This window comes from Gopherus flavomarginatus, chromosome 12 (genome assembly GCF_025201925.1).
Source record: "Gopherus flavomarginatus isolate rGopFla2 chromosome 12, rGopFla2.mat.asm, whole genome shotgun sequence".
NCBI lineage: Eukaryota > Metazoa > Chordata > Testudines > Testudinidae > Gopherus > Gopherus flavomarginatus.
The window spans coordinates 36,771,613-36,799,324 of record NC_066628.1 but is presented as its reverse complement, the minus strand read 5'-3'; the positions used below and the strand labels follow the sequence as shown (position 1 = coordinate 36,799,324).

At 45.9% G+C, this 27,712-nt stretch overlaps 1 protein-coding gene across 11 annotated transcripts in view; it reads right to left on the bottom strand.

The window, feature by feature from the left end:
• Nucleotides 1–7,665: 7,665 nt before the first annotated feature.
• The window catches only part of EXOC7 (exocyst complex component 7), a 31,066-nt gene continuing 11,019 nt past the window's right edge, over nucleotides 7,666–27,712 (bottom strand). For 2 of the 11 annotated variants that reach the window (XM_050919301.1, XM_050919305.1), the window contains 15 exons: nucleotides 26,598–26,609; nucleotides 21,114–21,206; nucleotides 19,952–20,020; nucleotides 18,508–18,653; nucleotides 18,220–18,372; nucleotides 17,079–17,177; nucleotides 16,248–16,310; nucleotides 15,170–15,236; nucleotides 12,054–12,119; nucleotides 11,191–11,311; nucleotides 10,596–10,691; nucleotides 9,516–9,579; nucleotides 8,710–8,751; nucleotides 8,439–8,572; nucleotides 7,666–7,906 (listed from right to left, as the gene is read on the bottom strand). In XM_050919301.1, coding sequence (XP_050775258.1) covers nucleotides 7,804–7,906; nucleotides 8,439–8,572; nucleotides 8,710–8,751; nucleotides 9,516–9,579; nucleotides 10,596–10,691; nucleotides 11,191–11,311; nucleotides 12,054–12,119; nucleotides 15,170–15,236; nucleotides 16,248–16,310; nucleotides 17,079–17,177; nucleotides 18,220–18,372; nucleotides 18,508–18,653; nucleotides 19,952–20,020; nucleotides 21,114–21,206; nucleotides 26,598–26,609 — 1,328 coding nt within the window. In that variant the 3' untranslated portion in view covers nucleotides 7,666–7,803. Of the gene's footprint in view, nucleotides 7,907–8,438; nucleotides 8,573–8,709; nucleotides 8,752–9,515; nucleotides 9,580–10,595; nucleotides 10,692–11,190; nucleotides 11,312–12,053; nucleotides 12,120–13,322; nucleotides 13,362–15,169; nucleotides 15,237–16,247; nucleotides 16,311–17,078; nucleotides 17,178–18,219; nucleotides 18,373–18,507; nucleotides 18,654–19,951; nucleotides 20,021–21,113; nucleotides 21,207–26,597; nucleotides 26,610–27,712 lie in introns of all 11 variants that reach the window. The other 9 variants (XM_050919309.1, XM_050919310.1, XM_050919303.1 and 6 more) reach the window with 9 other exon arrangements.

Genomic DNA, 27,712 nt, shown 5'->3' with positions numbered 1-27,712 from the left:
GGATTCCTGGGGTACCACCAGCTGCCTCCCGATTCCCCCCAGTTCTACTTCCCCTTGGGGAGCCCATTCCCGGTACAGGAATCCCTTCTCCTGCAGGACTCTGTCCCTGCAGCCTTCCCCAAGGGGGTTTGCAGCGCTGTGGCCAGCAAGTTCCTGCAGCTTCTTCAAGGAGGGATCCCTCTGCAGCTCGGTCTGGGATTCAGCGGCTGGGGCAGGGAGTGGGACCTGCTCCATCTCGCTGGCTGGGCCTGGGGTCACAGCCCCCCTGAGCCTTGTCCCTGGTAGCTCCCTCCCTGCTGTGTAATCACTTCCCAGCAGCGCGTCTGGACCAGGCAAACCTGTTTGGCAGCTGACCTGCCCTGCCTGGGTGTCCCCCCACTCAGCTGGGATCTCAGCTGCCCCCGTGCTCAGCACTGCCCTTGCTGTCCCAGTGGGGCCAGGCAGCGAGCTCTTTGCTCTGGTCACAGCATCAGAGCCAGTGTGAGCCCCCTCTCCAGTGTGCAGGGGGGCGGGGAGCATCTCTCCCTCCCACTCAGCCCCAGGGGGCTGGTTACAGGTAGGCAGGTATCCTGAGCCCAGCAGCCCCTCCCCCCTGCCAGCCAGGTCATTTGCATTTTCACTGACCATTTCCATCCTAGCCAATTGGTTCCCTGGATTTGAATTCAAACCCTCAGCCGTTACAGGAGCGGGGCCTGGATCCTGTCCCATGGGAAGACAGTCACCCCCCAACAGGGCCTCCCAGCTGATATCCTGGAGAACCCCAACTACCAGCCAGCCCGACCCCTCCTGGGTCTGCACAGGGATCTGGGCCATAGGCAGGGCGAGGGGCTTCACCCCAGGGAACTTCACCCAGGTCCCACAGTCCCTCAGCATCTGGGGCTGCACCACCACAGTTCTCTCTGTCCCAGGATCTCGCCCCCGCAGGCGTGTTTCCCCACTAACCCTTGGGCAGCCCCCTATGTCTCTCTGCTCCACCATCACCAGTCCACGCTGCTGCTGCTTCTCCTGCAGCTTTTCCTCGGGCTCTTGCTCTCTCTCATGGTCCTCTCGCTCTCTCCGGCTCTGCTCCCATCCCATCCGTCTCCAATCTCCTGATGGGGAACCCAATCGTGAAGACCCTCGTCTGATTGGGGACCAGACTCCCGGGGATGCCTGGCTGATGCTCCAGCTGCTCTCAGATCCTCTTGTAGCCCCATCTGGGCCAGGAATCTGCTCCTCAGAGCGGTCCTTCTCCTCCAACTGCACGATTAACTGTGCCTTGGTGAATTTCCCCATGCGTAACCCTCTCTTTGTGCACAGGATCACAATGTCCTTCTCAAGGAGATGGTGATAGGCCATCACTTCACCATTCCCAAGTGGCTCTGGACTCACAGGCCTGTGTGCTCTTGGCTCCCCCATGGTTTCCAGGAAGAACCCCTGGTGTGCCAGCCCTTCTTGTGATCACCACCTCTTTGCCAGGGTCGAGCTGCAGACTCCTCCGCCCCTGGGACTGCTCCTGCAATCCCCCGGGGAACCCTGCTACTGCAAAAATCCTTCTCTCTCCGAGGGTCGAGCGGCAAGCTCCTCCGCCCCTGAGACTGCTCGCTGCAGTCCTCAGGGGGACCCCGTTACTCCAACAGTCCTTCTCGCTGGTCACACACTCCCAGAGGTTAACTGCCCCCTGAAACCATCCCTCTCTGAGCCTTCAGCATGCCTGGTCCTCATTATCCCTCCTTTGTTTTACTGCTCCCCAGTCACTTACTGCAAGCAGCGCCATTCACGGGGTGCAGTACGTCCCGCCGCTGCCACCAGTTGTCACGGAGTCACCGGGCGATGCTCTGGAACTGCTCCCCACCAAGCCAGTCAGGACTTTGGGGAGCCTCCTCTCCCTTGGAGCAGACTTGTTCAGGGCAAGAAGCTCACACAGCTTCACCTCCTGGGTCTCTCCTTGGAGCATTCAGCATCCTCTGCCCCTCCGTGCGCTTCCCACAGCGAGTCCACCCCAGCGGGGTCCTGGGGAAGCCACCGGGTTCTGCACCCCCACTTTGCAGTCAGACGTGACTCTCAGCCAGCCAGTAAAACAGAGGTTTATTCGATGACAGGAACAGGGTCTAAAACAGAGCTTGTAGATACAGCGAACCGGACCCCTCAGCCGGGTCCATTCTGGGGGGCAGTGAGCCAGACCCCCAGGTCTGCCCTCCACCCTTTACCCCAGCCAGCTCCAGACTAACCACCCCTCCCAGCCCCTCCTCTCTGCTCAGCCCCTTTCCCGGGCCAGGAGGTCACCTGATCCCTTTGTCTCCAACACCTTCAGCTGGCACCTTTGCAGAGGAGGGGCCCAGGCCATCAGTTGCTAGGAGACAGAGTGTCAGGCATTTAGGTGCACTGGCCCTTTGCTCTGCCAGATATTTAAGAACTGCCATGGGGACACTGAGGCACCAACACAGTATTCAGAGCAAACATTAAGAACTTTCCCAGTTCGTCACACCCTCTTCCTTGGCAGAGCCTTTCAGTAGTGACCTTCCAGGATTGTGGTTTTTAGCTGTTTGCTTTTGAACTGTTTCCTACACCACCCTCATTCTGGTGTAACTGAAGTGCTCCTTGGGGCAGACCCTCATCCTGGTGAAACTGAAGTGCTCCTTGGGGCAGATGTGCTCTTTGTGAAGCATCACACACAGCACTGCACAAATTATCATTGCTCTTCTTCAACCTGCAGCTACCAGGAGGGAAAAGGGGAGAGCTCTCAGAAGGGATGCTTCAGCTGTTGGGGAGAGGCTCTTCTTTTTCATTTACTTAGCTCATGTCATCATGCTCCACATCCTATTTATTGCCCCCTGGGTTCCTTTGGAAGTGCGAGTCAGGTCAGCCACCTGGAGAAGTTTCCCAATTCCAAGGCAAACATGGACAAGGAGGAGGATGTTACTGAATTATACAACAAAACTCCTGCAACCCAGGTCAAAGTCCCCCTGGCACCAACACAAGGTTACCAGCTCTGATCAGTTCCTGGTAGCATTTATATTTAGTTTCTTTCAGAGCAGCAAGTGGAAGCACATGTGATGCTCATTCAAATGTTCTCAATTCATGGTTTTAGATGATTAACGCTCCTCAAAGCTAAACACATGAGTGTACAGGAGCGAGAGGGGATGTGGGTCTTTTCTAGAAGATTTGTAGGCTATCAGTCATCATTTCCTTTGTGCCAATAAAATCATGGTTCAGTAGATCATGATCTGGGCTGGGAATTAGGTAAATCTGTGTCCTAGTCCCAGCTTTGCCTCTGGCCTGCATAGTGACCCTGGGTAAAATGATTTCACTTTTCTGGGCCTTAGTTTCTCCACATACAGAATGGGATTATATTCACCCTCCTTTGTAAAGCACCGATTTCCAGATGAAATGCACAATGTATGCAGTAGTATAATTCCTTTCCACTATCCTTCTTACCAGGGCTTCAGAGCATTTTAAAGCCATTATTTCCATCTAGAGCTAATTTGCCAGTTATTTATAATCTAGTCTTTTAAATAAATGTTCTGCAGCAATATTGTGCTGATAGAATTCTGATCTGCTGAAATTTCCTTGGTATCATGAACAGAACTAGTTAGCGCTATTCAGGAAGCAATGCTTCAAAGCATCTAACCTCAAAGAGCATTTTCCAGTGGTTTGGAAGGTGTGCACCACATATGGACATTAACACCAGAGGGCATTGGTCTGAGAGTCGTGAGACCTGGGTTCTAATCCTGGCTCTGACACCAACTTGCTGTGTGACCTTTGCCAAGACACTTCACCTCTCTGTGCCTTTCTTGACTTTTCCACACTGTCTTATCTATTTAGACTCTAGCCTCTTTGGGACAGGGACTCTCTCTTACTTTGTGAGCACTGAGTAACAAAGAGGGTCCCCACTACTGGTTAGGGTCTGTGGGTAACACCACCACTACCAGTATTTAGCATGTCCCAGTACAGGACCCATCTATGAAACCTGCCTTTCCAGAGCCGATGGTTGTACTGGGTACATCTAACACTTTTCCAGGACACCAGAAAAAGAGTGCTGCTGGCAGACAGATGGCAGCAAGGAAGGGGTTAAAACACAGCGCTCCCAGTGTTCTATAATCCTCCTTTGCTCCCTTTACTGTTCTCACTCCCCATTTCATACCTAGTTCCAATTTCACTCCCCACCCTCACCAATTACCAATGCATTGTTTTCATTGTTCTGGGCACTCGCACAACGACTCTTCCATTGCTGAGCTACTTCATTAGGCATTGATACATATTAGTTCTTGTAAACATGGGTCTGGCTGAATCCTGAAACTATCAAGCACTGGGTACTGCAAATGTTGTCAACTGTATGGAAACCCTCTAAGTGAAATGTTATCATGGGCAAATAATCAAGGACATCCTGTAGCACAGTAAGCAGGGGAGTTAGAGAGGAGGGCAGCCGTTGCAATATAAGATGTTAAAGTTAAGACTCAAGTACAACTACAGTAACTCCTCACTTAAAGTCGGCCTGGTTAACGTTGTTATGTTGCTGATCAATTAGAGACCATGCTTGTTTAAAGTTGCTCCTTTATAATGTCATTTGGCAGCTGCCTGCTTTGTCCACTGCTTGCAGAAAGAGCAGCCCATTGGAGCTAGCTGGTGGGGGCTTGGAACCAGGGGTGGGCCGGCAGCTCCCGCATCAGCTCCCCGCTCCCCTAAGTTCCCTGTGCGGCAGCAGGCTATCAATTGCCGGCAGTTCAGCTCTCTCTCTCCCCCCACTGTGGTGAGCTGCTCCTGCCCTCTGCCTTGGAGCTGCTCCCGGGAGCCTCCTGTTTGCTGGGGCGGGGAGGAAAGAGGGGGACTAATGTCAAGGTGTCCCCCTCCCCCTGCACCTCACTCACCCCATCTCCATGAGGCGGGGGGATGACACGACAACGCTCAGGACGGAGGGAACTTTCTGGGAACAGCTGCTGTCTCAACCTGTGATCTACTTAAAAAGGCAGTGTACTTAGAGAGAGACGCGCATTGTGCTCTCTCTCTCTCTCTCTCACACACACACACACACACACACACACACACACACACACACACACACAGTGTGTGTGTCTGTCTCAGGTCTGCCATGCTGTCTCCCTTCCCTCCATTCGTGCTGCCTTGTAGAGTGTGAGGCTACATTAACAACGTGTTAACCCTTGAGAGCTCAGCCGAGTGCTAGTTCATTATTTAGCAGTAAGGCATTTCCTGGGAAATCTCCCACCCGTCTCCACCCTCTGCCTTCACAACCAAGCTTCACAATGATCAGTGCTGTGTACAGTATTAAATTGTTTAAAAAACGTATACTGGGTGTGTGTATATGTAGTCTTTTTTCTGGTGAAAAAAATTTCCCTGGAACCTAACCCCCCATCCCCATTTACATTAATTCTAACAGGGAAATTGGATTCACTTAACATTGTTTTGCTTAAAGTCACATTTTTCAGGAACAAACGACACCGTTAAACAAGAAGTTACTGTACATGCACATCAGGATACTTTTACAGGACCTGGTTGGAGGAGGAGGAGGATGTCCAGCAATTGCAGCAGGGCACATGAGAATCATTCAGAGGCAGACTAACCCATCACTGGTAGATCAAATACCCACTGGCTCCGTTTTCATATCTAGCATTTCTGCCTCTCACTATGGGAAGGGGATGCAATCAGCTTTTCCAGAAACAAGACATGTTGGATCAGAACAGGCCAGGAGATATGGAAAGAAAGGGGAAAGCTGTTATGTGGGAACAACATACTCCACAGAAACCCAGGAGGGGTTCATTCCTTTCCCATCCCACCCCCCCCCACACACACACTTTTCACTGTAGTTTTACTATGCTAAAGACAGGCTAAGAATAAAAATTCACCAAGAGAAAGGCAAAGCCATCCCTGATTGCTCATCCCGAGCTTTTGTACAGTAGGTGACGGACTCCAGTGATTCTGGGAGACGGGAACTTGAGGAGAATAAAATGGAGTTTGGTGCCCAACTCCCATAGACTTTCAATGGGAATTGGGGGCCTGATTTTCTTACGCCCCTTTGAAAAGCCCAGCCTAAGTTCTCAGAAGCTGACACACACACTGTGGCTCACTGCAAAGAGAAGGCCCAGGGTTTATTTCTGTTTTGCTCTGATTCTCTGGGATAGGCTCCGGGGATACACTACTTGTTGCCGTGTGGCTGCAGAAGGAGTGCAATCTCACTCCAGCACATCACAAACAATACAAGGCAGGGACCATCTCTAACAGCCCTCGCTGCACTCCTTTCACATCAGATGCAATCAGGCATTTCTTAAAACCGGACAATGCCGGTGCTGGTGCCACTGGACCACGGATTTGAGGCTGCAAGTCCAGAAGTCGGGGTCCTCAGAAGCTCAACCAGTGCACAGTAAGTTGGGCTGGTTCCTCCCCAGCCCACTTACCATGGCTTAGTCAGTAAAGATCTCGCTCTCGGCAATACGTGAAACTAAAAAGGAAACGAGCTAAGCCGGGTGCAGGCACCTGCGCATCTTTTCATCTCATGGAACTCTCTGGTTACAGAGCATGAACAGGGCACTGTAGCTTTCTGCACAGCCTCCTGTTGGTACAACTGGCCTTGCTAAAAGGAGGACAGCTGAAGGGGAAGTTGTGTTAATCTTGTCATCAAAGAACAACCAAACATGACACAGGCGATTCCGTTTATTGGAGTAACTAAAATAAATAAGGGTTGGATGGCTCAAGGAAATGGTGATGGGCAGAACCTAGGCAGCCCAATTCAAATCCAGCCCTGGTCAGTCAAAACTGAAATTTGTTGCAAGCTGATGGCTACTGGGTGACCTATGACAGGAGAGCCTGGTTGCTGTCACGGTCCAGTTTCCTCATCTTTAAATCACACTACAAACAAAGCTGACAATCTTGGCAGTAACAAAGGCAAAACGGGCAAAGAGACTTTCTAGTAGGTAAAATACTCCAGGCCCAGGTGGGCTAAGGAGCGGGTTTGTGGGGATCAGGACATGTCCCTACTTGTAACCGTTTGGTAAATGGAGGATTTCAAAATCCAGTACATTTTGGCAATAACACTATAAATTAATGTACACATGCAGATTAAAGCCCACTAAGCCTTTTTCCCCCTGATCTGAACCTTTCCATTTCAAAGAGCTATGTCACAGACTTCTAGAAAGAGACTCAACATATACAGCAGAAGTTTATAATGGCATTTGTTTTATAGTGGAAAAAATTGCAATCTCCAAACTCTCTATAGTCTTTATGCTATAGCACAAGGCTCACTACTCACATAGCAGTGACTGGCTTACCAATTAAAGAGAAACACTGCTGGGCTCTAAAAGGAACACTTTCCAATCGTCAGTGACTAATCTATAATGTCTGCACCTTGTGGACTTTAGTGCAGTGATGGGAAAATCCTTAGAGATCTAAAAGAATCCCTCAGGGGGAACTGAGATACCATGAACACTTCTCTTAGCACATCAAAGTTGCATTAAGGAGGCAGACAAACCTATATATGCAGCATGTACTCTCCACCAGAACAAGGATTTCAGCCTGAGGAGATAAGTATTTACAGAGCTCACACATCGTGCCTCTCCACTAAGAACGTCTCCATCTGGAGACACATGAGCATAACAGAAACCACTCTGTAGTATTTCATCTGTCATCTAAAAACTTCCTCTGTGATGCACTTTAAAAAGGCAAAGGCAGACAGGGTAGAGTGTTTTCACATGTTTATAAATCCGATAAATACAAGTATAACATCAGTCCACCAGAATGGGGCAGGGAAGGAAGCCTGGAGGTGACCGGGAAAGCGCTGACTTGCAGATGCGAGCATACAAGATAGTCAGTGGTTCATGCTGATGTGTCAAACAGCTTCTCAATCATCTCGCCCACCTGGTCAACTCGATATTTGATGTACTTCTCAGGGTTCTTGGTGAAGGGCACATTGCCATACCTGCCGAGGGCAAACAAAACAACCCTGGTGTGACACAGCAGATACTGCACAAAGCCATGGTTGCTTGGGACTTCCCTTTTCACTACCATCAGATGCTGCTCTGCTTCTGACCCCCTCCCAGTGAAACAACACTCCAGTTCCCACATCTTCTGTTTGAGAGTGGGAGACACACTTGTGTAGAACTCTTCATGACCAGAATACCATTCTAGCAGGGTTGGTTCAAATGGGTATTTCTGGGTTTCCATTGATATCAAGAGATTTCTCAATGGAGCCCAGCTTTGCATAGCTGGGACATGGCTACCAGTTGTCTTGCATTTAGAAGCCATTCATGAATGCCACGATCTAACTAACTGAGAAGAATCATATCAGCTTGCAGAATCTCAAGGGCATATTATACAGAGTTGAGGACAGCTTTGGAAAGCCAGAGTGCAGCAAACTGCCTGAGTTTTGGTCTGCCCTGGGCCCAAGAGAACTCAGCATATCCCCAGAAGAACCAGGACAGAGGACACTGCTCCTGTAGAAGAGTTGTCACCTGTGTAAGAAGGCACTGTAGGTCTCTTTCACAATGTTTTTTTGGGCCTTGCGGATTTTGTCCCTCTGCTCCATGTCAGGGATGGCCCAGGCCTTCTGGATTTTACACAGCTCCTCCAAGCCATCATTGAAACCCTTTCCATTAAAACAGGAGAAAACGGTTAGAGACACATCTCTGTCCAAGTTTCACATGGCGCACTGGGCCAGGGAAGCACAGCTCAGGGTTAACACTGAGCCAGGGAAAGTTCTTCTGCCCCCCAAAGGCTTCTTACCTTAAAACGCTCCTTTATCATCTGCCTCTCCTTATCCTTGAGCTGTGAGGAGAGAAGAAGAGATGTTATTTCCCTCTCCCAGTATAAATGTCATCACTGCTGCTCACTCTAAATTCCTGTTTATCTTATGGGAATGCTCAGATCAGCGCTGAGCCCCAAGCATTTCCAGGAAGCACATTATAGGCAGGATCCCGCTCCACTAACAGACATGAGCTCTCCACCTGGACTGACCAGCCTTCAGGAGAAAAAAACAAAGGATTTATTCTGAAAGGCTCTGACAATCCCACCACTCACATGGTGCCATCTTTATTATTGTTCACTGGCTCCACCTCCCCACACCAACTCTCTCGTGGAAGTTTGTCTTACATGCTTTAGCTAGGACTCAGGAACGGGAACATGGTGGGGAGGAGAGAATCTCACTTTCAATGAATGTCACTCATCTAAAGATTATTTAACTAAGGAAATTTGGGGCCAGGACAGGTATTATTGTGCATGTAGAGCAGCTTGTGTGCTAGGCTCTCAGGAGTTTTACAAGGTGAAGTAGTATCATCTGCCCCAGTTTAAGAGAGAGACAGTGGGGCACCGAGCGGTGAAGGGATTTGACTACAGTCACACAGTAAATCTGTAACAGGAGAAAATGACCCCAAGCCTGATTCCCAGTGTACTCTCCACAATGTAACTCTGCCTTCCTGTAGTATTACTGCTTTCCGGGGAGCTCTCCCTGGATTTTAAAAATATATATCTACGCATAGCAGAGAAAATGCTTTGTCCGATTTCCATTATCTGACTTTTATCTACCACCTCACCTTGACTCCTGATTGAAAAACAGGCAAGTTTCTCTCCGAGATGTATTCTGTTACTTTTAACCAGCTGCAATTGACACGAGAGGGGATGCATTATAGACATAAGAACATACGAACAGACATTCTGGGTCAAACCAATAGTTCATCTAGCCCAGTATCCTGTGTTCCGACAGTGACCAATGCCAGGCGCCTCAGAGGGAATGAACAGGCAATCACTGAGTGATCTACTCCCAGCTTTTGGCAAACAGAGGCTAGGGACACCCAGAGCATGGGGTTGCATCTCTGCCCATCCTGGCTAATAGCCATGATGCATCTATCCTCCATGATTTATCTAGTTCTTTTTTGAGCCCTGTTATAGATTTGGCCTTCATAACATCCCCAAGCAATGAGTTCCACAGGTTGACTGTGCAGCATGTGAAGAAGTGCTTCCTTTTTCATTTGTTTTAAACTTGCTGTCTATCCATTTCCTTGAGAGACCCCTGGTGCTTGGGTTATGAGAATGAGTAAGCAACACTTCCTTATTCACTTTCTCCACATCAGTTAAGATTTTATAGACCTGTGTCATATGCCATTTTAGTCATCTCTTTTCCAAGCTGCAAAGTCCCCGTCTTTTTAATATCTCCTCAGGTGGAAGCTGTTCCACACCCTGAATAATTTTTGTTGCCCTTCTCTGTACCTTTCCAATTTTAAGATATCTTTTTTGAGATGAGGTGACCAGACCTGCATGCAGTATTCAAAATGTGAACATACCATGGATTTATATAGAGGCATTACGATATTTTCTGTCTTATTAGCTATCCCTTAACATCTATAGACAGTGAGTTATCCAGCAAGGAATCTCACAGAAAGCTAGTACATACTCTTCTTAGGGCTAGAAAGTTTCCACATCACATATCCAGATGTTTTTCCATGATGAACACGTCCCATACTATGTTAAACTTTCAAATCATGTTTGTGGTCCCCTTTTATACTGTTCTCTCCTACCAAGCAGTTAGGACTGGACATTAAGGTCTATGCAGAAAGTAGATGGTCTCTCAAGCCATAATGAGGGCTAAGGAAAGAGAAAAGACGGTCCCTCCTGACCTGCGCTGGTAGGTCTGGATCTGTTGCTCAATGAGCTCCCTGTAAGATCTCTCTACCGTTTTCTGAGTCACGGCCACCAACTGGATTAGCTCAGACCTGGTAGAAGGAAAGAAGAGCTTATCAAACACCCACAAACCAGCTCATCCCCTGCCAACTCGCTGTTGCTAATTGGGTGGTGGGGTTTCAAACCTTCATTAGCAAGGCCCCTTGGCCCTTTTAAAATTAACAATCCCCCATTTTGGAGTGACAGCAGTCAGAACGCACAAGCCAGGACACAGAAATTGCTCCAAGCTGGATGCTTTCCAGTGCTGGATTCTTACTGCTGAGAAGATGAAAGAATCTGAGGCACTCAAAGGCCTGGCTGCTGCTCTTCTTTTCCTCTCTCTTCTGCAATGTAAGAAAGACTTCAAAGGGCAGTTTCAAAGGAGGGAAAATATCAGAGAAGATAAACCCGTGAGGAAATGCATTCAACATATTGGAGTTAAAAAAAGAAGTTGAGGGGAAAAGGGAAATCACACTCACAACCTAAAGCCCCCACAGCAGTGAAATTCGGTCTGTCTGCAATGCACAGGGATTTGTCCAGAGATGCACTTACTTTTCAAGGGATTTAAGGATGTAGTTGTAGTTGTTGTGCAGGAAAATGGCACTCAAAGCTGGGTCCTCATAAACCTTGGATTTACTGAGAAGGTTTAGTTGCAAGTTGCCCAAGACTTTGCCTTAATGAGAAAAACACATTAATAGAGGACAAAAGGGTTTTTAATCAAGACTGCGGAAGATGATGGCCCACAAATGCCTTGTTATTACAGAAGGTAACATACAGGGCTCACTTTGCAAAACCTTTAGGTGCACAAATGAGCATACATCTACTACATGCAAATCTGCTTAATAATTTGTGCACATAATCATAACCGTGCACACAAATTAGGCATGCAATTTTGTGCATTTTGCATATCTACCTTGTCTGATGTTCCAGCACACAATTCCTACTACTCATGCAACCACTGCCTTGAAGCAGCAGCTGAGAACTCCACAACAGCTCGTACCCCTGCTGCACCATTTCCTACAGTGGCATCTCCACGTATTGCATGCCATCACGGATTCCATTAGCGGCAGAGGACCAAATTTGGCCCTCACATCAGCAGCCACTACTCCCATTGAAGTCAATGAGTGTTCCATCTGCTCATGCCAGGCTAAATTTGGCCCAGGAGCTCTCTTCTGATATCAACCAAGTTTAATGCTGACATGCCCCCTCGGAGTGGCTGCTGCATGGTGAATTCAGTAATAGTCTGGCTCTTCGGTCCCAGGCCAGAATTACCAGTCAAATAATTTTAATAGCCCTGGCTGCGCCGCCCATTGGAAAAGTCCAAACACCGCACCGGAGAACATGCCTCGTGGAGCACCAGCAGGGACGTGGAGAAAGGAGAAAGCAATTGAAGGAGAGCTGTGCATGGTACTCACAGATGTAGGTGCTGAGCAGTCGTCTGCTAAATTCAGAACTGTAGCTGCTAGCTGAACTGCTGGTCTCTGTAAGGAAAAAGAACCTTAACCCAGTTAACATGCCACCCATGGGGCCTGGTTTGGTTGATCTGCCTCTACTCAAACAAGCCATTTTATTTTTGCTATGGAATTACAATGCCAGACACAAGTTGTCAATGAAAATTACTCTCCCTCCTCAACCCAGATACGCATCAGATTATTCAGAACAAGAAGGGACAGACTGCACTCAGTTTGACCCCAGTATTTGCACCAAACTGCTAGAAAGCCATGGTACAGGACAGACCTATTCCTTTACTATCGTTTGAAGATTAAGAGAATGGGAACTTAGATACAGAAGACACCCTATTAATCAGAAATTGAGCAATTGACTGTAATAAAAGCTCTTTTTTTAGCACTAGATGTTCTCAACCAAGGAACAGAGAAGTTATTTTTGTTAACAGCAAGCACTTATTGTACCGTACCTGCAACATTAATCCAAACAAGCAGCCCCACTCCGGAAAGTTTCAGCTAACACCCCCCTCGCTGAGAATAACTTGCTCGGGCTCTGCACAAAGACTGCTCAAGTACAATACCCCACCCACACAGGTGATGGGTTTGGCTTGTGTAAATTCTATTGCCTGCACATGCAAATGTTTTAAAAGCATACACACAAATATTCTTCTGTGGGCCACATGGTCAGGAAACGTAGTGTGTGAGCAGAATCCAACAGAGGCCACTGTTGGAAAACTTGGCCCATAGAATTATACATGGCTGTAAGCCAGACCAAGTTTGCTTGAAAGGTTGGGACCCTTCTGAGTTTGTAACAAAATCCCAAACTGCTTTTGCAGCTTGGTCTGGTGGCACCACCAGTGAAGCAAAGAGGGTCTTTGCTGCCGTGAGGAGTCTGGACAGTTGTCAAAAAAAGAGCTGGGTCCGTACAGGACAGTATGACAGACCAATTGGGCCAACTCCCCCTGGAAAAGCCTGTCCCCATCAGCATAATGGAGAGAATTCAGTGCAATGATACAGACTTTATCCCATTTTAACTAACACGGCATCCTCCCTGCACATTAGCAGCTACATCCACTTGTTCACTGTAATACAACACTGACTCCCCTCTCCCACGGAGTCAGGGAGCATCTGGGTTATTTATTTTTTTAAAAGACAACTGCTCTTTAATCATTAGCTATGGACAGAAATAGTCAAAGGTGATAACACAGGTCGAGTGGGTGATGCACACACTCTGCTTACCTCTGGGATCTAAAGGAATATTGTATGTGTCCCCAAGAACTACAAAGTTTAAGGCAGAGCAGAGAGAAAAGGGGAGGGAGGAGAGAGAAAGAAATGCAAAGTGCAAAAAGACAGGTTAGAGACCACCATCCCTTCAAGAAGAACAAAGCAGATATTAACACAGAGCAGCCACAGAGCTAAAGGTAGAGCAGGCAGGAGTCACTCCTTCGAGACCACAGAAATGGGGCTGGAGATTAAGGAGGAAACGTATATTTTGCACTAGCGCAAGGCAGGATGTAATGTAACACTGTCGTCACTCACAGGATAAAAAGTATAACCACGGGCCTGACCAAACTCCAATTAAAGTCAATTATTTCAGGGGGATTGGTCCCCCAAGCAAACTGGATACTGCTGAATAGACCTGAGTGGCTCTGGCCCCCTCCCTTACTGCAAACTACATACCCTTTCTAGGATATAAGTGGCCCCTCTGGAGGAGACAGAGTCTGCCTGGATATTGTTCACTGCAGGCAGAGAGCTGGTGTTGGTGTTCACCACACTTATTTGTTCTCGGGTGAAAACGTTTGTGTTTGAGTGAAACATTTCACCAGAGCAAACACCGGCTAATCACTTCAGAGAGAATTAAGAGGGTGGTCACTCTGAACAACTCTGCACTGGCAGGGTTAGGTATCCTGTGTTGGGCTAGCCTACCTAAGGCAGGAGGGCTAATTTCTTTGATTCAATGATAGAATTCCCTCGTATTGCTGGTGCTGCATGAGAACACTATGGGAAAAGGGAGAGAAGTGCTTCTGACACTGGGGATCTTGGAGGAGAGAGGATGGGCTATAATACTTAGGTCACGATTTAGCTAACAGGCAATTCTGAGGCACCAGATGCAAAGCTGAGTTATCAGATCTGGAAGCCTGCAGAGGTCTGTAATTATTCTGACCTGTCATTTTACTGAATAAACTCCCTGAAGCAGCATTTTTTCCCTGCTGACTTCCACCACCATCTTTCTGCACCTGATGAGACAATTAATTATATTTAAAAATTGAATGAGCTTCAGTCTGATGGTTTCCCAGGCATTTCAGTATATGAACCACACTAAAGGCCATTGTAAGCTTTCTGTATTTCTCCTATTACAATTGTCTTCCCTGTGACACAGGTGCACTTTCCCCTCCTTTAGTAAATAACATGAACCTCACCTTTTAGGAAACACACAAGAAAATTGAATGTGCACCATCTCTTTGGTCAATGAAAGAGTTAACTCCACAGATGTCTTTCGCCATGCATATAGTTTGGCAGGGAAAGACAGCAGGTGTTACAGTGGAGGAGGACATGGTGGTATGCTGAGGAGATAGATGCGGAGATGGGTTAGCCACTGATGTGAATATTCTGACTGCTGTTAATGAGAGATGACTGCATGAGGGGGCTTAATGTGAACATGGCAGGTAAAATGCAATTCCTCATAGTCAAACCTCATTATCAGGAACTCAGCTGGAACAACTAATGTTCTATTATTCACTCTAGAGATTAGATCTAAACTGATCTGCCTTGCCTAATCTTTATAGGACAGGCCATTTGTTAGCCATCTTACTCTATCTCACTTCACAGCTAGAGAGTAAAGGTTATCCAGCTGTGCATGACGGCAGCACATCTGGAAGGCAAAAAGGGAATCAACTGCAGATCCCCTTGAGATCTCCAGGCAGCCATCTTTTTGTCATGACAGATCCCACAATAAGACAACCTACTGGCAGAGGGGAAGCTGGCATGCTAATGAGAGTTCTTGTTAAGGAGGTTTAACCTTAAGGAAAATGGCTCAGATATTGTGGGAAAGTCACCCGTAGGGCCAGGGAGTCCCATGCATGTACCTTGGGATGCCAGCATGGCACCTGCCGTCTCCTGGAAATCCAGCAACTGCTGCAGGAAGAGAATGGCCTTCGAGAGAGGGGAACAGAGAAGAAAAGTCAAACATAATTCACATTGGGTTTCTTATCCTCCATTATTAAACACAACAAAGATGCCCTCGCCCACATAATGTCAGCCACAAACCTGCAAGAAACAACAGTACAGTCATTTAAAGTGGCATTTAATAATATCTTGTCGGATCTCAAAGCACTTTATAAACCTACACCAGTACCAACTGTACAAAGATCACCTGAAATGCAGTCATCTCCAGGGTGGAAGACAGCACCTGTTTAACAGTACACAGCTACACCACAGTTTAGGACTGGAAGTGAAGAGGAAGAGCGTATTCAATAGTAAGTGAAGGGGGAATTTTGGCACAAGGATGTAGCTACAGCTGGAGTTTGGCCAAGCCACTGATGGTGACCTCCCTTTCCAAGAATTACCATTTGATAATTAACATGCAAAAGAGATCAGGGAGTTGGTTTCACGGCATCTTCAGCAGCAGCACAGAGCTCTCTAACCCCACACTGGGACACTGGTTCAGTAAAGGCCGCCAGGGAAGAGCACTACCTACTGAATCACCAACACTATATCCTGCAGTTCTGTTTTTCCTGGAAGTCTCCCAACCACAGACTGACAGTTACCACCCTGCTTAGCAATAAAAAGAGGCATTTTCCAGGCTGTTGGCTAAGTATGTGTTACATCTGTACAATGTTAAAGTACCGCATCTTATGTTCAGATCCCCCAGGTTTGATGGGACACACAGAAACCTTTAATTGCAGCCCCCAGGCCCTCATATCCCATACACTATCCTAATGCCCTGGGGAAGAAACCAATGCAGGAATCTGGAAACCCTGAAACCTAATCTCTTAATGGAAGCCAAGTAATTCCTCTACTGATATCAAAGACATCCTATTTTAAACACTTGCAATTCCCCTGCTGCTCCTGTTGAAACAGAGATACTGGTCTCTGGGGGACTGATGTTAGCAGGAAGAGAGGAGTGGATTTTACAAAGGGATGTTTCAAATCATTGCCACATACATTGCTGGTGAGTTCATGAACTGTCCCATCTTTCGGCATGTTATACTCCTTGTCCGGATCATTCTTACAAGGGAAGAGAGAAAGATACAGATAAAATGGTTAATGAAAGTAAAAAAAACCCAAACATTGCTCTTCAGGCAAGTTTATTGACACGGTTGTTTTTCCAAGCTTCCTCAATACTGTCCTCACCCTAATGCTCACAACCCCATCTACTGGTGACCAAAGGCTACAACTTCAAAGCAGTCGATAGCAAAGGCAGAAAAAGACAGCTTAAAAGCACAACCTGCTTGGACCAAAACATTTGGATTCATTAAAGACTATCTTATGGTCATCATAAGTTTGGTTCACCAATGTTAACCGACTGATTTAGCGAGAACTCTCCCTTTAGCTGGAGACAGTTTCAAAATTTGAGGCATGTAAATTTAACTCACATTTTCTTCTTTAAGTTAAAAAACTGAGATCATTTTCAAAATGTATGTGCAGTCTTGGCTCTCCCTGTTAAATGATTTGTAGTACTGTGCATTAGGGACATTAAACAGAGAACTGCATTACATGCAGCCTTAATTATAAATACATTTTAAAACAAGGGATAGAAAAGTCTATTCCTTCTTGCTCTAACAAGTCAGCACTCTGCATTTCTTTTGCAATTGATACCTAAAGGCAATGAAGGATATGCAGCTCCTGCATTACTGTAGATGTTGGTAAGGTTGCCATCTCGTAGAAGAAACAGGAAGCTGAACTCAGTCATTGTTCATTAACATAATATTTCCACAGTTCAGCCTGGAGATTCTCTTAGGTTACTGAAGAAGAGACCAGTGGAGCAGAAATTACCTTAATGTTGTCTGCAAAGTCCTCCAGCGCTTTTGCACCTGTGGTTTCCATGGAGGTGATCAGCCCTGGAAGCTTGTTCTTCGTGCTGGCTGCAGTGCCCTGGAATGACCCAGTGCATGGCGTAAGGTGTCTCAATGAAGATGGCTGTCACTACCTCCCCTTTCACCCACCATCTGATCTTCCCATCATTCCTCAGGGCATCTCTCAGTCCCAATTCCCTTAGCAGTGGGACTTCGCTGGGAGAATATTTACAGTTTAGTACACCGTAGATTCTCATCAGAAATGCCACTGACTGGTTCAGCTGTCAGCAGAGGGGAAAGTCCCAAATGAGCCTAGAGCTGAATCCCCATTTTATAAGTTATTTATTTCTCCTCTTGAAATACTTGCAGCCATGAGGCTGCACACTGTTGCCACCAATCTCCAACTATGCAGGAACTGGGGGGGGGGGTCGTTTGAAAAAAAAGAGTGACTCTTTGCTCAAACTGACCAGCAGGAGGGAGGGGGCAATCAGACAGCTGAATCCAATGCAATGATAAGGAACCTCACCAAAGCTGTTGCTTGGCACCTGGAGAGTCTTTTTGCAGCCAAGTAGCACATTGGAGTTTTTAAACCCATTTATAGCAGTTAAAAGTGAGCTTAATCTGCCAACCTCTGACCTAAAAGAACCTCTATTTAACCCCATCATCTGCTAGGCCCCTCCTCAGAACAACTAGCCTTTCAGATGACATGAGAAGACTTCCTTAAGAGCACATTCTTAACTAGATTCAATGGTACTGAAGATTAATGACCTCAGGTGTGGTCCAAGAACCTAGACATAGCCCGTCATCTGGAATCTGAGCTCCACATTACTACTTTAACTGGCGAGAACCGTTACTAAGTGATGCACAATTCTCCTTTAAACAGGGATAGAGGAAACTGCCTCTGCATCATTCCCAGTCTTTGCTGGCTCAGGGAACGAGACACTGGGACTCCAAGCTGGGTCTGCTGCATGTTAGCGAGTGGCACAATCACATGGCTAATTGGGTTCTGTTCTAGGATTTTTAATATTTTTGGCTACTGTAAAAGTCACTTAAGAAACACTACAGACAAAGTTGCAGGACCTTTTATTTATTTTTATTTTCCTTCTCCAGTCACCGCTTACCTGCAAGACTTGATCAAACTCTGGCTTTGTCTGCTTCAGGTGTCTGAGGATGGGGAAGATGGTGAGCACAGCTGAATAGTCATGCCGAATGATGGCCTTCCGGGCTGCCGAGACAATGTTATCCCCCTCTATCATCAGGTTATCCAGAGACTCCTACAAGACAATCACCAGAAACAGGGGGATGTGTCTTCTACTCAGGAAGCACTAGATGAATGTAGGGAGGTAGGCAGGGAACGGTTTTGCAAACCCAACAATACAAATCAAACCAAAACATTGAGCTTAAGGGACCTGAATGAGGGAGTCGAAGGTCTTCTTCTGGTGGTGCTCTGGGATGATTTCTGTCAGGAGCTGGTACTCACTCTGGGCCAGTTTCACAAAGGCACTAACACAGTGAATGTACGCATCAATCTCGATGTCCAACATGTCATCCCTCCCTGTGGGAACAGCACAAGTTTATGAGAGCCAGGACTGTACTGATCCCTCCAGGGCCATATTGACCCCATCAATGACATTTCTCATTCCAAGACCCTGGTTTACACACAGATCTTTGGGTTTCCTCTGGAGCAGACAGTTCAGGCACTGCACATGATTTTAAAGTAAAAATGTGACCAGACTGAGCACAGAGCCCAAGACTGTGCCACAGATTCTGCCCCATAAGATTTGCTCCTGAAAGTTGTACACACTCAGTAATGAGTGTGCATGGAGGTCTCAAGCTATGGAAAATGAGGTGCAGGGGTGCCACTTGCTCTCTCCAGCACCACAACCACATTCGTATTGGAGAGATTTGCTACCAGGACTGCAGGCTTGTGACTACATTTATTAGGGGTAGGAACAAGCTGTTCTAAGACTGGGAAGGGATGAGAGGGCTGAAGTGAATTATTCAACACCTTCTCTGCTTTTATTTTTAGTTAGTTTAAATGGTTTCCACCCCTCACGCTGATGAACTACTGCCATTCTGAATCAGCATTTCTGGGAACACAATGCTTCCCTGGAAGACATCTGCTCCCCACGGAGAGCAGCTCAGTACTAGATTGCAGGAGGACATTTAAATCCTGTGCTCCTGGAATGTCAGAGTGGTTATGCATGAGATTTGCCACATGGGGCTGGATGTGCACACAGGCCACCCAGGAACTCTTAAATCATCTGCTATTTGAGGAGTCTACCTGTAACTGCTACACAGCAAGAAAACTGGGGAGGGGTTGGCTTCTGCCAGACACTATATACAGCTCCTTTCCTACCCAACATCTGTAGCTTGTGATAGAAATAGAGTCACTCCATCATACTGATGGAAGTCCCTTAGGTCAGCCTGTAACAGGGATGCTCAAAGTCTGGCACAAACATGACACACAATTCTAAAATTGTAGTCTACAGACTAGAAAGGACCAAAATGGAGTATTACATGCTGGAACCTGTAGTCTGTTGGCTCCTTCTTAGTACTGAGGAAGCCGGTAGCAGCAATCTGTTCCATTTTCTATGAGACAGGAACAGCCCTCCAGACTGCTGATAATCTTTGACTGGACAAAGTTTGGGCCCTCCCGCTTTAGAGAGTAGGGCATGCATGCCTAGCAGGAACAAGATCTCTTGAACGGACAAGAGCAAAAGCTTTATAACCAGAGATGGCCCCTGCTCCACGACTGCCCACGTGGAAGGAAAGTCACTGGCTAAGAGACTCTGCAAAACATGCTGAAAAGAAGGGACATTAGCCAGCTTGTTGTTACGCCACGGTACTTACCAGCAGCTGGCCCATGCTTGTCGTTCAGGGTATCGGAAAGGTGTTTAACTCGTAAATCATGCTCATGACCTAGTGAGATGTCAGCCGGCACAAACAGAAGGCTCAGTTTATCCAGGGTGGGTACAGCATGGATGCTCACGCAGGCCGGAAGCCACTTCAAGCTTTGGTTATTCCGTCTGTCAGAAATCTATACACACATGCTGTCCTGGAAAGCCCACCCACGTCCCCTCTCTGGGCACCATAGCAGGAGTAGCCCTTTGAAGCCTGATGAGAAGTGTGACCAGTCATGCCATTTTCCAAGCCCAAGATGCCCTTCACACCTCTCGGCACAAGCTCTACCTGGGCCAGTGGGCATGGGGAATCCAATCTGTACATCGGCTGTTAAGAGCCAGAACTCAGACAGTATTTGGGAAGTGTTTTTGAAAGGGTAATTGTAGTTCCTGACGTCCCCTAAAATATAGGTGAAAAATATCTATATGCAGATGAAGTTGCAATCGTTTCCTTCAAGCTGATCTCTTTATCTTTACAGGAATTGAAAGATCCCAAAGATATTTTAAAGCAAGTGATCTCTCTGCTTGCCCATCTTGTTCAAGTCCCCAAGCAGACAGCGGAGCCAGGGATGACATTTCAGGATGCAGGGGCAAACTTGCTTGTTGCTGCCTTTTGTGCATACCTCTGTGAGGAGGAGGAGGACGGCAAATTGAATTTTGGGCCGGTGCTGGTCTGACACATTCTTATCAGGGTTGGAAGGGCCACTATCAATCTGAAGCCTTCTTAAAGTTCAGGCAAAGTGAAACAAAGCCAGAAACACCAAGGAGGATGTCACTAAGGCAGAGCAGAGCTTCCCTTAGCCAGCCGACTGTATAACGGATCGACTTTTCCAAGATCAGCTGGCTCGTGACATTACAGAGCCATCTGAAGAATGGCTTGCTACCCTGGTTTAATGCTCCATTCCTTTATCTTCTACCATGTTTTGAGTCCTAAACAAATTAAGATTTTTCAATCAGTGTAGCTCCTCTGTCAAATTACTTCATGATCCCCATAGGATAAAAGCTAAGACTATCCACACAGCGGGACTCTGGGCTAATGGACGCCCTGCCTGGGGAAGTAGATCTGATACATAGTAAAGATCCAAGGGTGAAGAAGTGAGAGATGTGATTACCTTCCATAGGAATGAGGTTAGAGGCCCCCTTTTTCCCATCTAGACCATGCTGAGAATACTGTTTCAGAAGGTTCTGAGCCTTCCGGATCGTGCCTGTCACCAGAGCCACAAAGAGAAGAGACAAGACGACCTAGGAAATGAGTGAGGAAAAAAAAAAAACCACCACCAGCCCTCCACCAGTGCTAGTCATTGCAATCTAGTGAGATTATAATGGGCAACAGTGAGCATGCTCAGTACACACACTCGAACCTCAAACTGGGTTCCAGACATGCCAGTTCAATGGCCTATCCAAATCTGTGGCTTCCTTCTTACTAGAGAAGACAGAACTCAAACTAAGCATTGCAGAATCAGCTTCGACATGCCTCAGGGGTACTGGGGGTGGGGGAGAAGGTCAAATCCGCTGAGAAAGGAGGTCAGGAAACATCCCTCCAGGGACACTGATCGAACTTGGGCATAGAATGCTTAAGACGATAATTCCCTGCTGTGTGAAAGCAGGTACTCACGATCAGTCCAAGCCTTCATATTATCCACCAAGAGTCTCCCCCAAACCAAGGGCATCCAGTGACCTTTACTACACGCCAAGAAACCTGACCAGGCAATTAAAGATATCCCCACCCTGGGACGTGTTTTATGAGCATGCTCAGTGTGGATTAATGAGGATTCTAACAGCAGAGGTGAAGGAGAATGTCTTGCAGTACAGGGCTAATAACGACAGCATCAGGCATCAGTAACCAAAGAGTGATTAGGGCACAGAATCTGCTCATCCCCCTTCCCTAGTTCTAGCGTTAAAGGGGGCAGGGTGAAGCCAATCACTAGGACACTATTCTTTTGAGGGACTGCAAATCAATTAAGCCACAGAAAAAGACAATTAATATTAAAAAAAATACAACAGACAGCATTAAACAATAGCTGGTGCTGGACCCCCATGGCTAGGAAGCGCTGCAAGCACAAAACAGAAAGCATTAAAGTGTCAAGTGTAAACTAAGCACGGCTTACACATGGAAAGGTTAGTTTTAGTTCCTGATATGAACATTAACAGAAAACCCCACAGACACAAACATATACACATACACACACACGGACACCCCAAGGCAGATGCTGTTTTCACACTGCTGCATGAATGTGGAATTGAAAATTTTGGAAAGGTATAAGCAGCTCTCTGGAGGGTTAACATGAAATGCAAATAAATTAACCAAAAATCAAAACATAGCAAAAATACAAAGCAAAAATTGCACTTCTGATTTAAAGAAAAAAAAATCATAACATGCACCAACCCCTAACTTCCAGCAGCAACTCTGGCTGCCACATCACAGATGCTATTAGCTAGTCTGGAGATCAGTGTTAAGAGAACTGGTTTACAGTGTCTGTAAAGTGAGAAGTCTTATCCTAATCACCTGCCAAAGTTTAAACTATAGGACAGCATGACAGGGTGCTGGTTGTTCCACCAAAGGACAGTGGTAGCTTCCCTCTCTCCTTACCCAGGTGCTCAAGGGAAGGTTTATACAGGTGTGGATAACTGGGAGACACAGGAGGTAAAACATCTTTGAGAAGATCAGGGTCCCAAATTGGGTATGGTGTGAGTGGGCTGAAGACCCAAGGTGTGTTAAGTTCACTTCCCAATTCTAAAACATTAACCCTTGAGTAAAACATCTCACTTGCAACATTTTCTTTTTCTGATTCATCCCATCAATTTATAAAATGGTCTTAACCACTTATTTAAAAAAATCTCAATAGAACAAATTCACGTGGTGGTAATTTTCTTATTTCTACACATTGCAAAGGCTTGGAAAGAGTCATGTCCACTTCCTATATTGATAGGATTTATTCCACAGGCCTCTGCAGTATTTGTTTTGATGTAATCCTCTACCCAAATGCTCACTGATTTATCTGGGGCAGTTTTAAAACACGAGTTCTTTTCATACCGATGCCTCCAATTTGTTACAAGCACCTTCAGAAATCTTACTTACATCAGAACTTATTTTATTGTTTCGAATGGCACTAAAATGTGTACGACTCCTGGAAACATTTCTGGTGGTCTCGGTTTTGTAGGTATTCATGCAAGCCTTCTCTCCTATTATAAATTGGAGTCAAATGTAAACTGCAGCTCTCACCCCTGCTGATCTGTCATGTTGTCAGTAAGAACTGATTTAGCATGCATGCAGCACACATCAGTAGGAATAGCTAGTCCTAGGGGCACAGCCCACAACCTCTTGACATGCTTGCCTCAGATAAGAGCTGCACTGTCAGCAGTGCATTTTCTCATTTGCACAAGAACAATCACATGCATTTACATTCAGATATAGCAAGTGTTTGTGTGATGATTTCAATGCTGTCGCATCCCTGGTACTCTGTATCACAATTGGGCCTTCATGGATTCTATTGGAAGCCAAATGCCTTTGTTCCATGATTGTTTCCTCTGATTAGGCAGCTTTCAAATCGAATGGGATAGCGCAGCAGTTACTAATGAAGACATCAGATTCAAGAGCTGAGCAGGGATCTAACTAGGGACACAGAAACAGGCTATTCATCCTGCTGCCCAAACATTATATTGCCTTCCCCATGGTACCACCTCCCAAACCGCTAGGTAAACTGTAACAGAAAGAAATTAACTGATATGAGCATAAGCTGATGCTTATGGGAAAAGGCCAATACACTCCTGGAGAACAGTCAAAGTCACCTCCAGAAAATTAATGAGTCTCTCTCCCCCACTAGGTCAAATATAAGGTGCAAATTCTCAGTCTGCTTTGCTGTCCTTTCCAGTATAGCAGTTTTCCATCCTCTGAGCAGTTTTCTAATGCAACAGAAGATGGCCCTGTTCCCTATTTCCTTGTGAACTGACAGCAGGTGTCTTAGGAGAGTGGGTGAAATTCAATGGCCTTTGTATGGAGAGGGTCAGACACGATGATCATAATGGTATCTACTGGACTTACGGTTCTATGAACACCCAACAGTTCTGGGAAGAGATTTTTTTAGTTAGCGCCTCCTGCTGGCTCTAGAATAGCAGTTAACACAGTGGGGTTTGGTGTACCACACAAAAATGGCAGCTTTTTAAAAGCTTTTTGCCAGCAAAGTGGCAGATGTTTTAAGAATGATATTCAGAACAGGAGGATTTTTCTTACCATGCTGTAGCAGTTTTAGAGCAAATACCCCTTTGGAGCCCCAACTACCCTCATCCTCTTCAATGCAATGCTAAAATTTAGGAGTGGGAAGTGATCAGCGTTTTAAAAGGGCTGTAAAGCATTATGCCTACAATGAAACATGTTGTACAAGTTGCACTCATTTGAGGTTAGCTTTAAGAGCGTCTCCGTCTCATGATGAAGGATGCTGGAATGCATTTCAACGAATCGCTGAAATTTCACTCCAAAGCTTTAGAAACCTTGCTCATTTTGTCTAACACACAGCAGTGAAAAGGATCCTCCCTGGAGGACTATGAAGGCCTTACAAGTATGTGATGTGACCTCAGGAGGGTGCTGAAGAAGTATGTGGTACAACTGCAAAAGAAATGGTGATGGTGATACAAGACACAATGAACAAGTTCTGATAATAAGCTCCTCAGAACCCAGCTTAATCCTGGTGGGTTCTCTGGCTTGCGGCCCTGCCTCTCATACCTTGCCATCGTTTTCACAGACACTAGCACCCTGGGACTTTGCTTAGTATTTGAAAGGGCTGTAGCACAGATTTATTGTAGTGATTTATTCTTTGCAACAGATTAAAGTATGTGTCAGGGTCTGTGCTGGGATATTCTTCCATTAGGACTGGGGAGTTCTTAACCTACATGACTGAACTTCCAGATAGCCTCCTCTTAATGCTGTCTGAGATTTAATCTGGAGTTCGCTTTGATCACTGAATCAATGGCATAGAAAACAGTGATTTCCTTGCCCAAACTTTAGAATTAAGAAGATTAAAATAAGGGGCAATTAAATCCCAATAGAATAATTTTGTTATGGAGTGCCACAGCTCTGATTTGGAGATTTGTTAGATCTTCACCTCCAGAGCCATCCCTGAAAGCTGATGGGCCTGTGGGAAATAAGACAGGCCAATGCCAGGAGATGCAATAGGAAAGGCTAGGAAAAAGATGTTTCTGAGTAACTATGGCATTACAACACATGGCTGGTGTATTTGGAGACGGACAAGCCAGTAAGAACTTGAGCCTGGTTCACAGAGAGACTCTGTTCTTGTCTGAGAATATGGAAGACACGAATTAGCTACTATTATTTCTTGAGACTCACAATACCCTAAATAATCACTTTACTGGATCTGTATTTGATACATGTAATGTCATCTCCATTTGCTCATCTTCTGAGTTTGTTTCTGTAACCCAGAAACACAAATACAAACACAGCCACTGCTTGGCTTATCCTACAAACTCTCTGGCTAAACACAGATCTTGGCCAAAATTTCCAGAATGACTAGTGGTTTTGGGTGCCCAAATGGAGACCTTTTGGACCTGGTTTTCAGAAGGTGGGTGGTTCAGCACTTTCTGAAAAAAATCAGGCCCCTTAAGGTGTCTCAAGTTGTGTACCTAAAAACTGAGGCACATAGAAATCACTAGTCATTTTTAAAATGATCTTCACAGTGGGAGAATGACAAAATATTTAGCAATGGAAAGAGTGCTGTTAAGGTATATGCGAAAGCCTCCATTATAACATGGGTCTGAAACACATTTGCTGTCTGTGTTGGTTTAGCAACATTCCACGATGAAAATCTCTCTAATCCAGGAATCTTTTCCTGTACAGTTTCAAGGTCAGATGGTATTGAAGATTGGGGGGCTGATCCTAAATGTAGCTCAGCGCAACTACACTGATTTCAATGAAGATAAGCCACTTTACACTCCCTAAGGCTCCAGGCCTAAGTCTTTTTTGCCCGTCTAGCTGCAGCTGTCTGGCACAGAAGTGCTAAATAACCAGAAGAAGTCTGCCTTCCTTATTGTAATTATTTGATAGAGCAGGTGCTTCCCTCAGGGATGCAGAACACAGAATCAAGTGCTATTATGTTCAAGAATTAGGGCTGGATTCAATATGGAAAAAACAGTGACTCCCTTAGCAAAACTATCTACACCCACAGCCATCATTTTTCTGCACAGAGGTTCACATGATCAACTCCATTCTGCAAAACTCAGCAGTAACGCCAGTAGTACGTATGGAAATTCACACCTCTCCAGGTCGCTCGCTGGTGACAGGAAGCGTTCTGTCTGAAACTCAGATTCACTGTAGCTGGTTATAAAAGTCTGCCAAAACCTGCCATGTGTTCATAGCTCTCCAAACTGTCAGCTTTCAGGAACAGCTCTGATGCATGGTACTGAATGTGGGGGTGCACCTTTTAATACCCACTTATGTGGTCACCAGTTTTAAAGGTCTTCACTAGCAGATTTTCCCTTTAAATATCCCAGTCACAGCCTTTGATATTAGCAGGAAGAGGACTGACTAGGAGGTAAAGAGGGACCTGGCAAGCTGCAGAGGAGACACACACAAAAACACAGTTTACCTGGAATGAAGACTGCCATTCACATAAGGATTATAAAAATAAAGACAACACAATTAAAATGTATACTATCCTTCCTCCTCTCTGGGCCCTCCACCAACTCCCACTCCTTCCTCTTCTCTTCAATTTTTTTGCATAAAGGAAGAGAAAATATCTGAGATCCATACTAGAAATAGCTACATTTAAAATTATTTCTTCTGCACAAGCTAACAAATTGCATATTAAGTAGACTGGACCAGATGTGCCAGAGCCTTGTGAGTGCTATATTGAAAGTCGATCCTAACAAAGGATCTGATATTCATTCTGAATTTGTGATTCTTTTTTAGGGCTGCTGAAAGTGTTAGACAGCCAGCCCTGGAGAGTAAGTTCTACCTCCACAAAACACGGACAGCAGCGGCGGAAGCTTTCCCCACAGATATGTCATAACCATGACCTGGAGTCTCCATCTCCGGGGGGAATGGGCAGTTCAGTTTCCACAGCTTGCTAAATCTCTGGCCTCTTTGCTCAATCACAGTTTTAGGATCATAGGACTTCCCAGACAAGATCAGGCCTCCTGTCCATCTAATCCAACATCCCATCTGACAGTGGCCAGAACCAGACGTTCAAAGAAAGTTGTAAGAACACCACACTAGGCAGATGTGAGAGAATCTGCCATTCACATAGGTCTCTTCTCAATCTCTAATAGTTAAAGATTGATTTAGGCACAGAACCACAAAGTTTCCAAAATTGTTATTAATTATGACAACTCTGGATAGTTACAATATCAATATACATGACCAAACTCTTTGAGATTAAGAATTTAGCAAGATTCAAAATGACTTCCTGTGGTGGTGAGCTCCACAGTTTAATTACATGTGGTGTTAAACAGTCATTTTGTCTGTTCTGAATTTCCCACTATCTAACTTTATAGAATGTCCCTTTTCTCTCATGTTTTGAGACAGAGAGGACAGAAATTCTCAATCTGCCTTCTCTACATCATTCACTATTTTACTGACTTATGTCCCCTCCTATCTGTCTCTTTTCTAAGGTAAAATATCCCAATCTTTGCAATCTCTCTTCATACAAGGGAGTTTTTTAATATTGTCACCTCAAATATGGACTGGATGAGCCAACAAAAT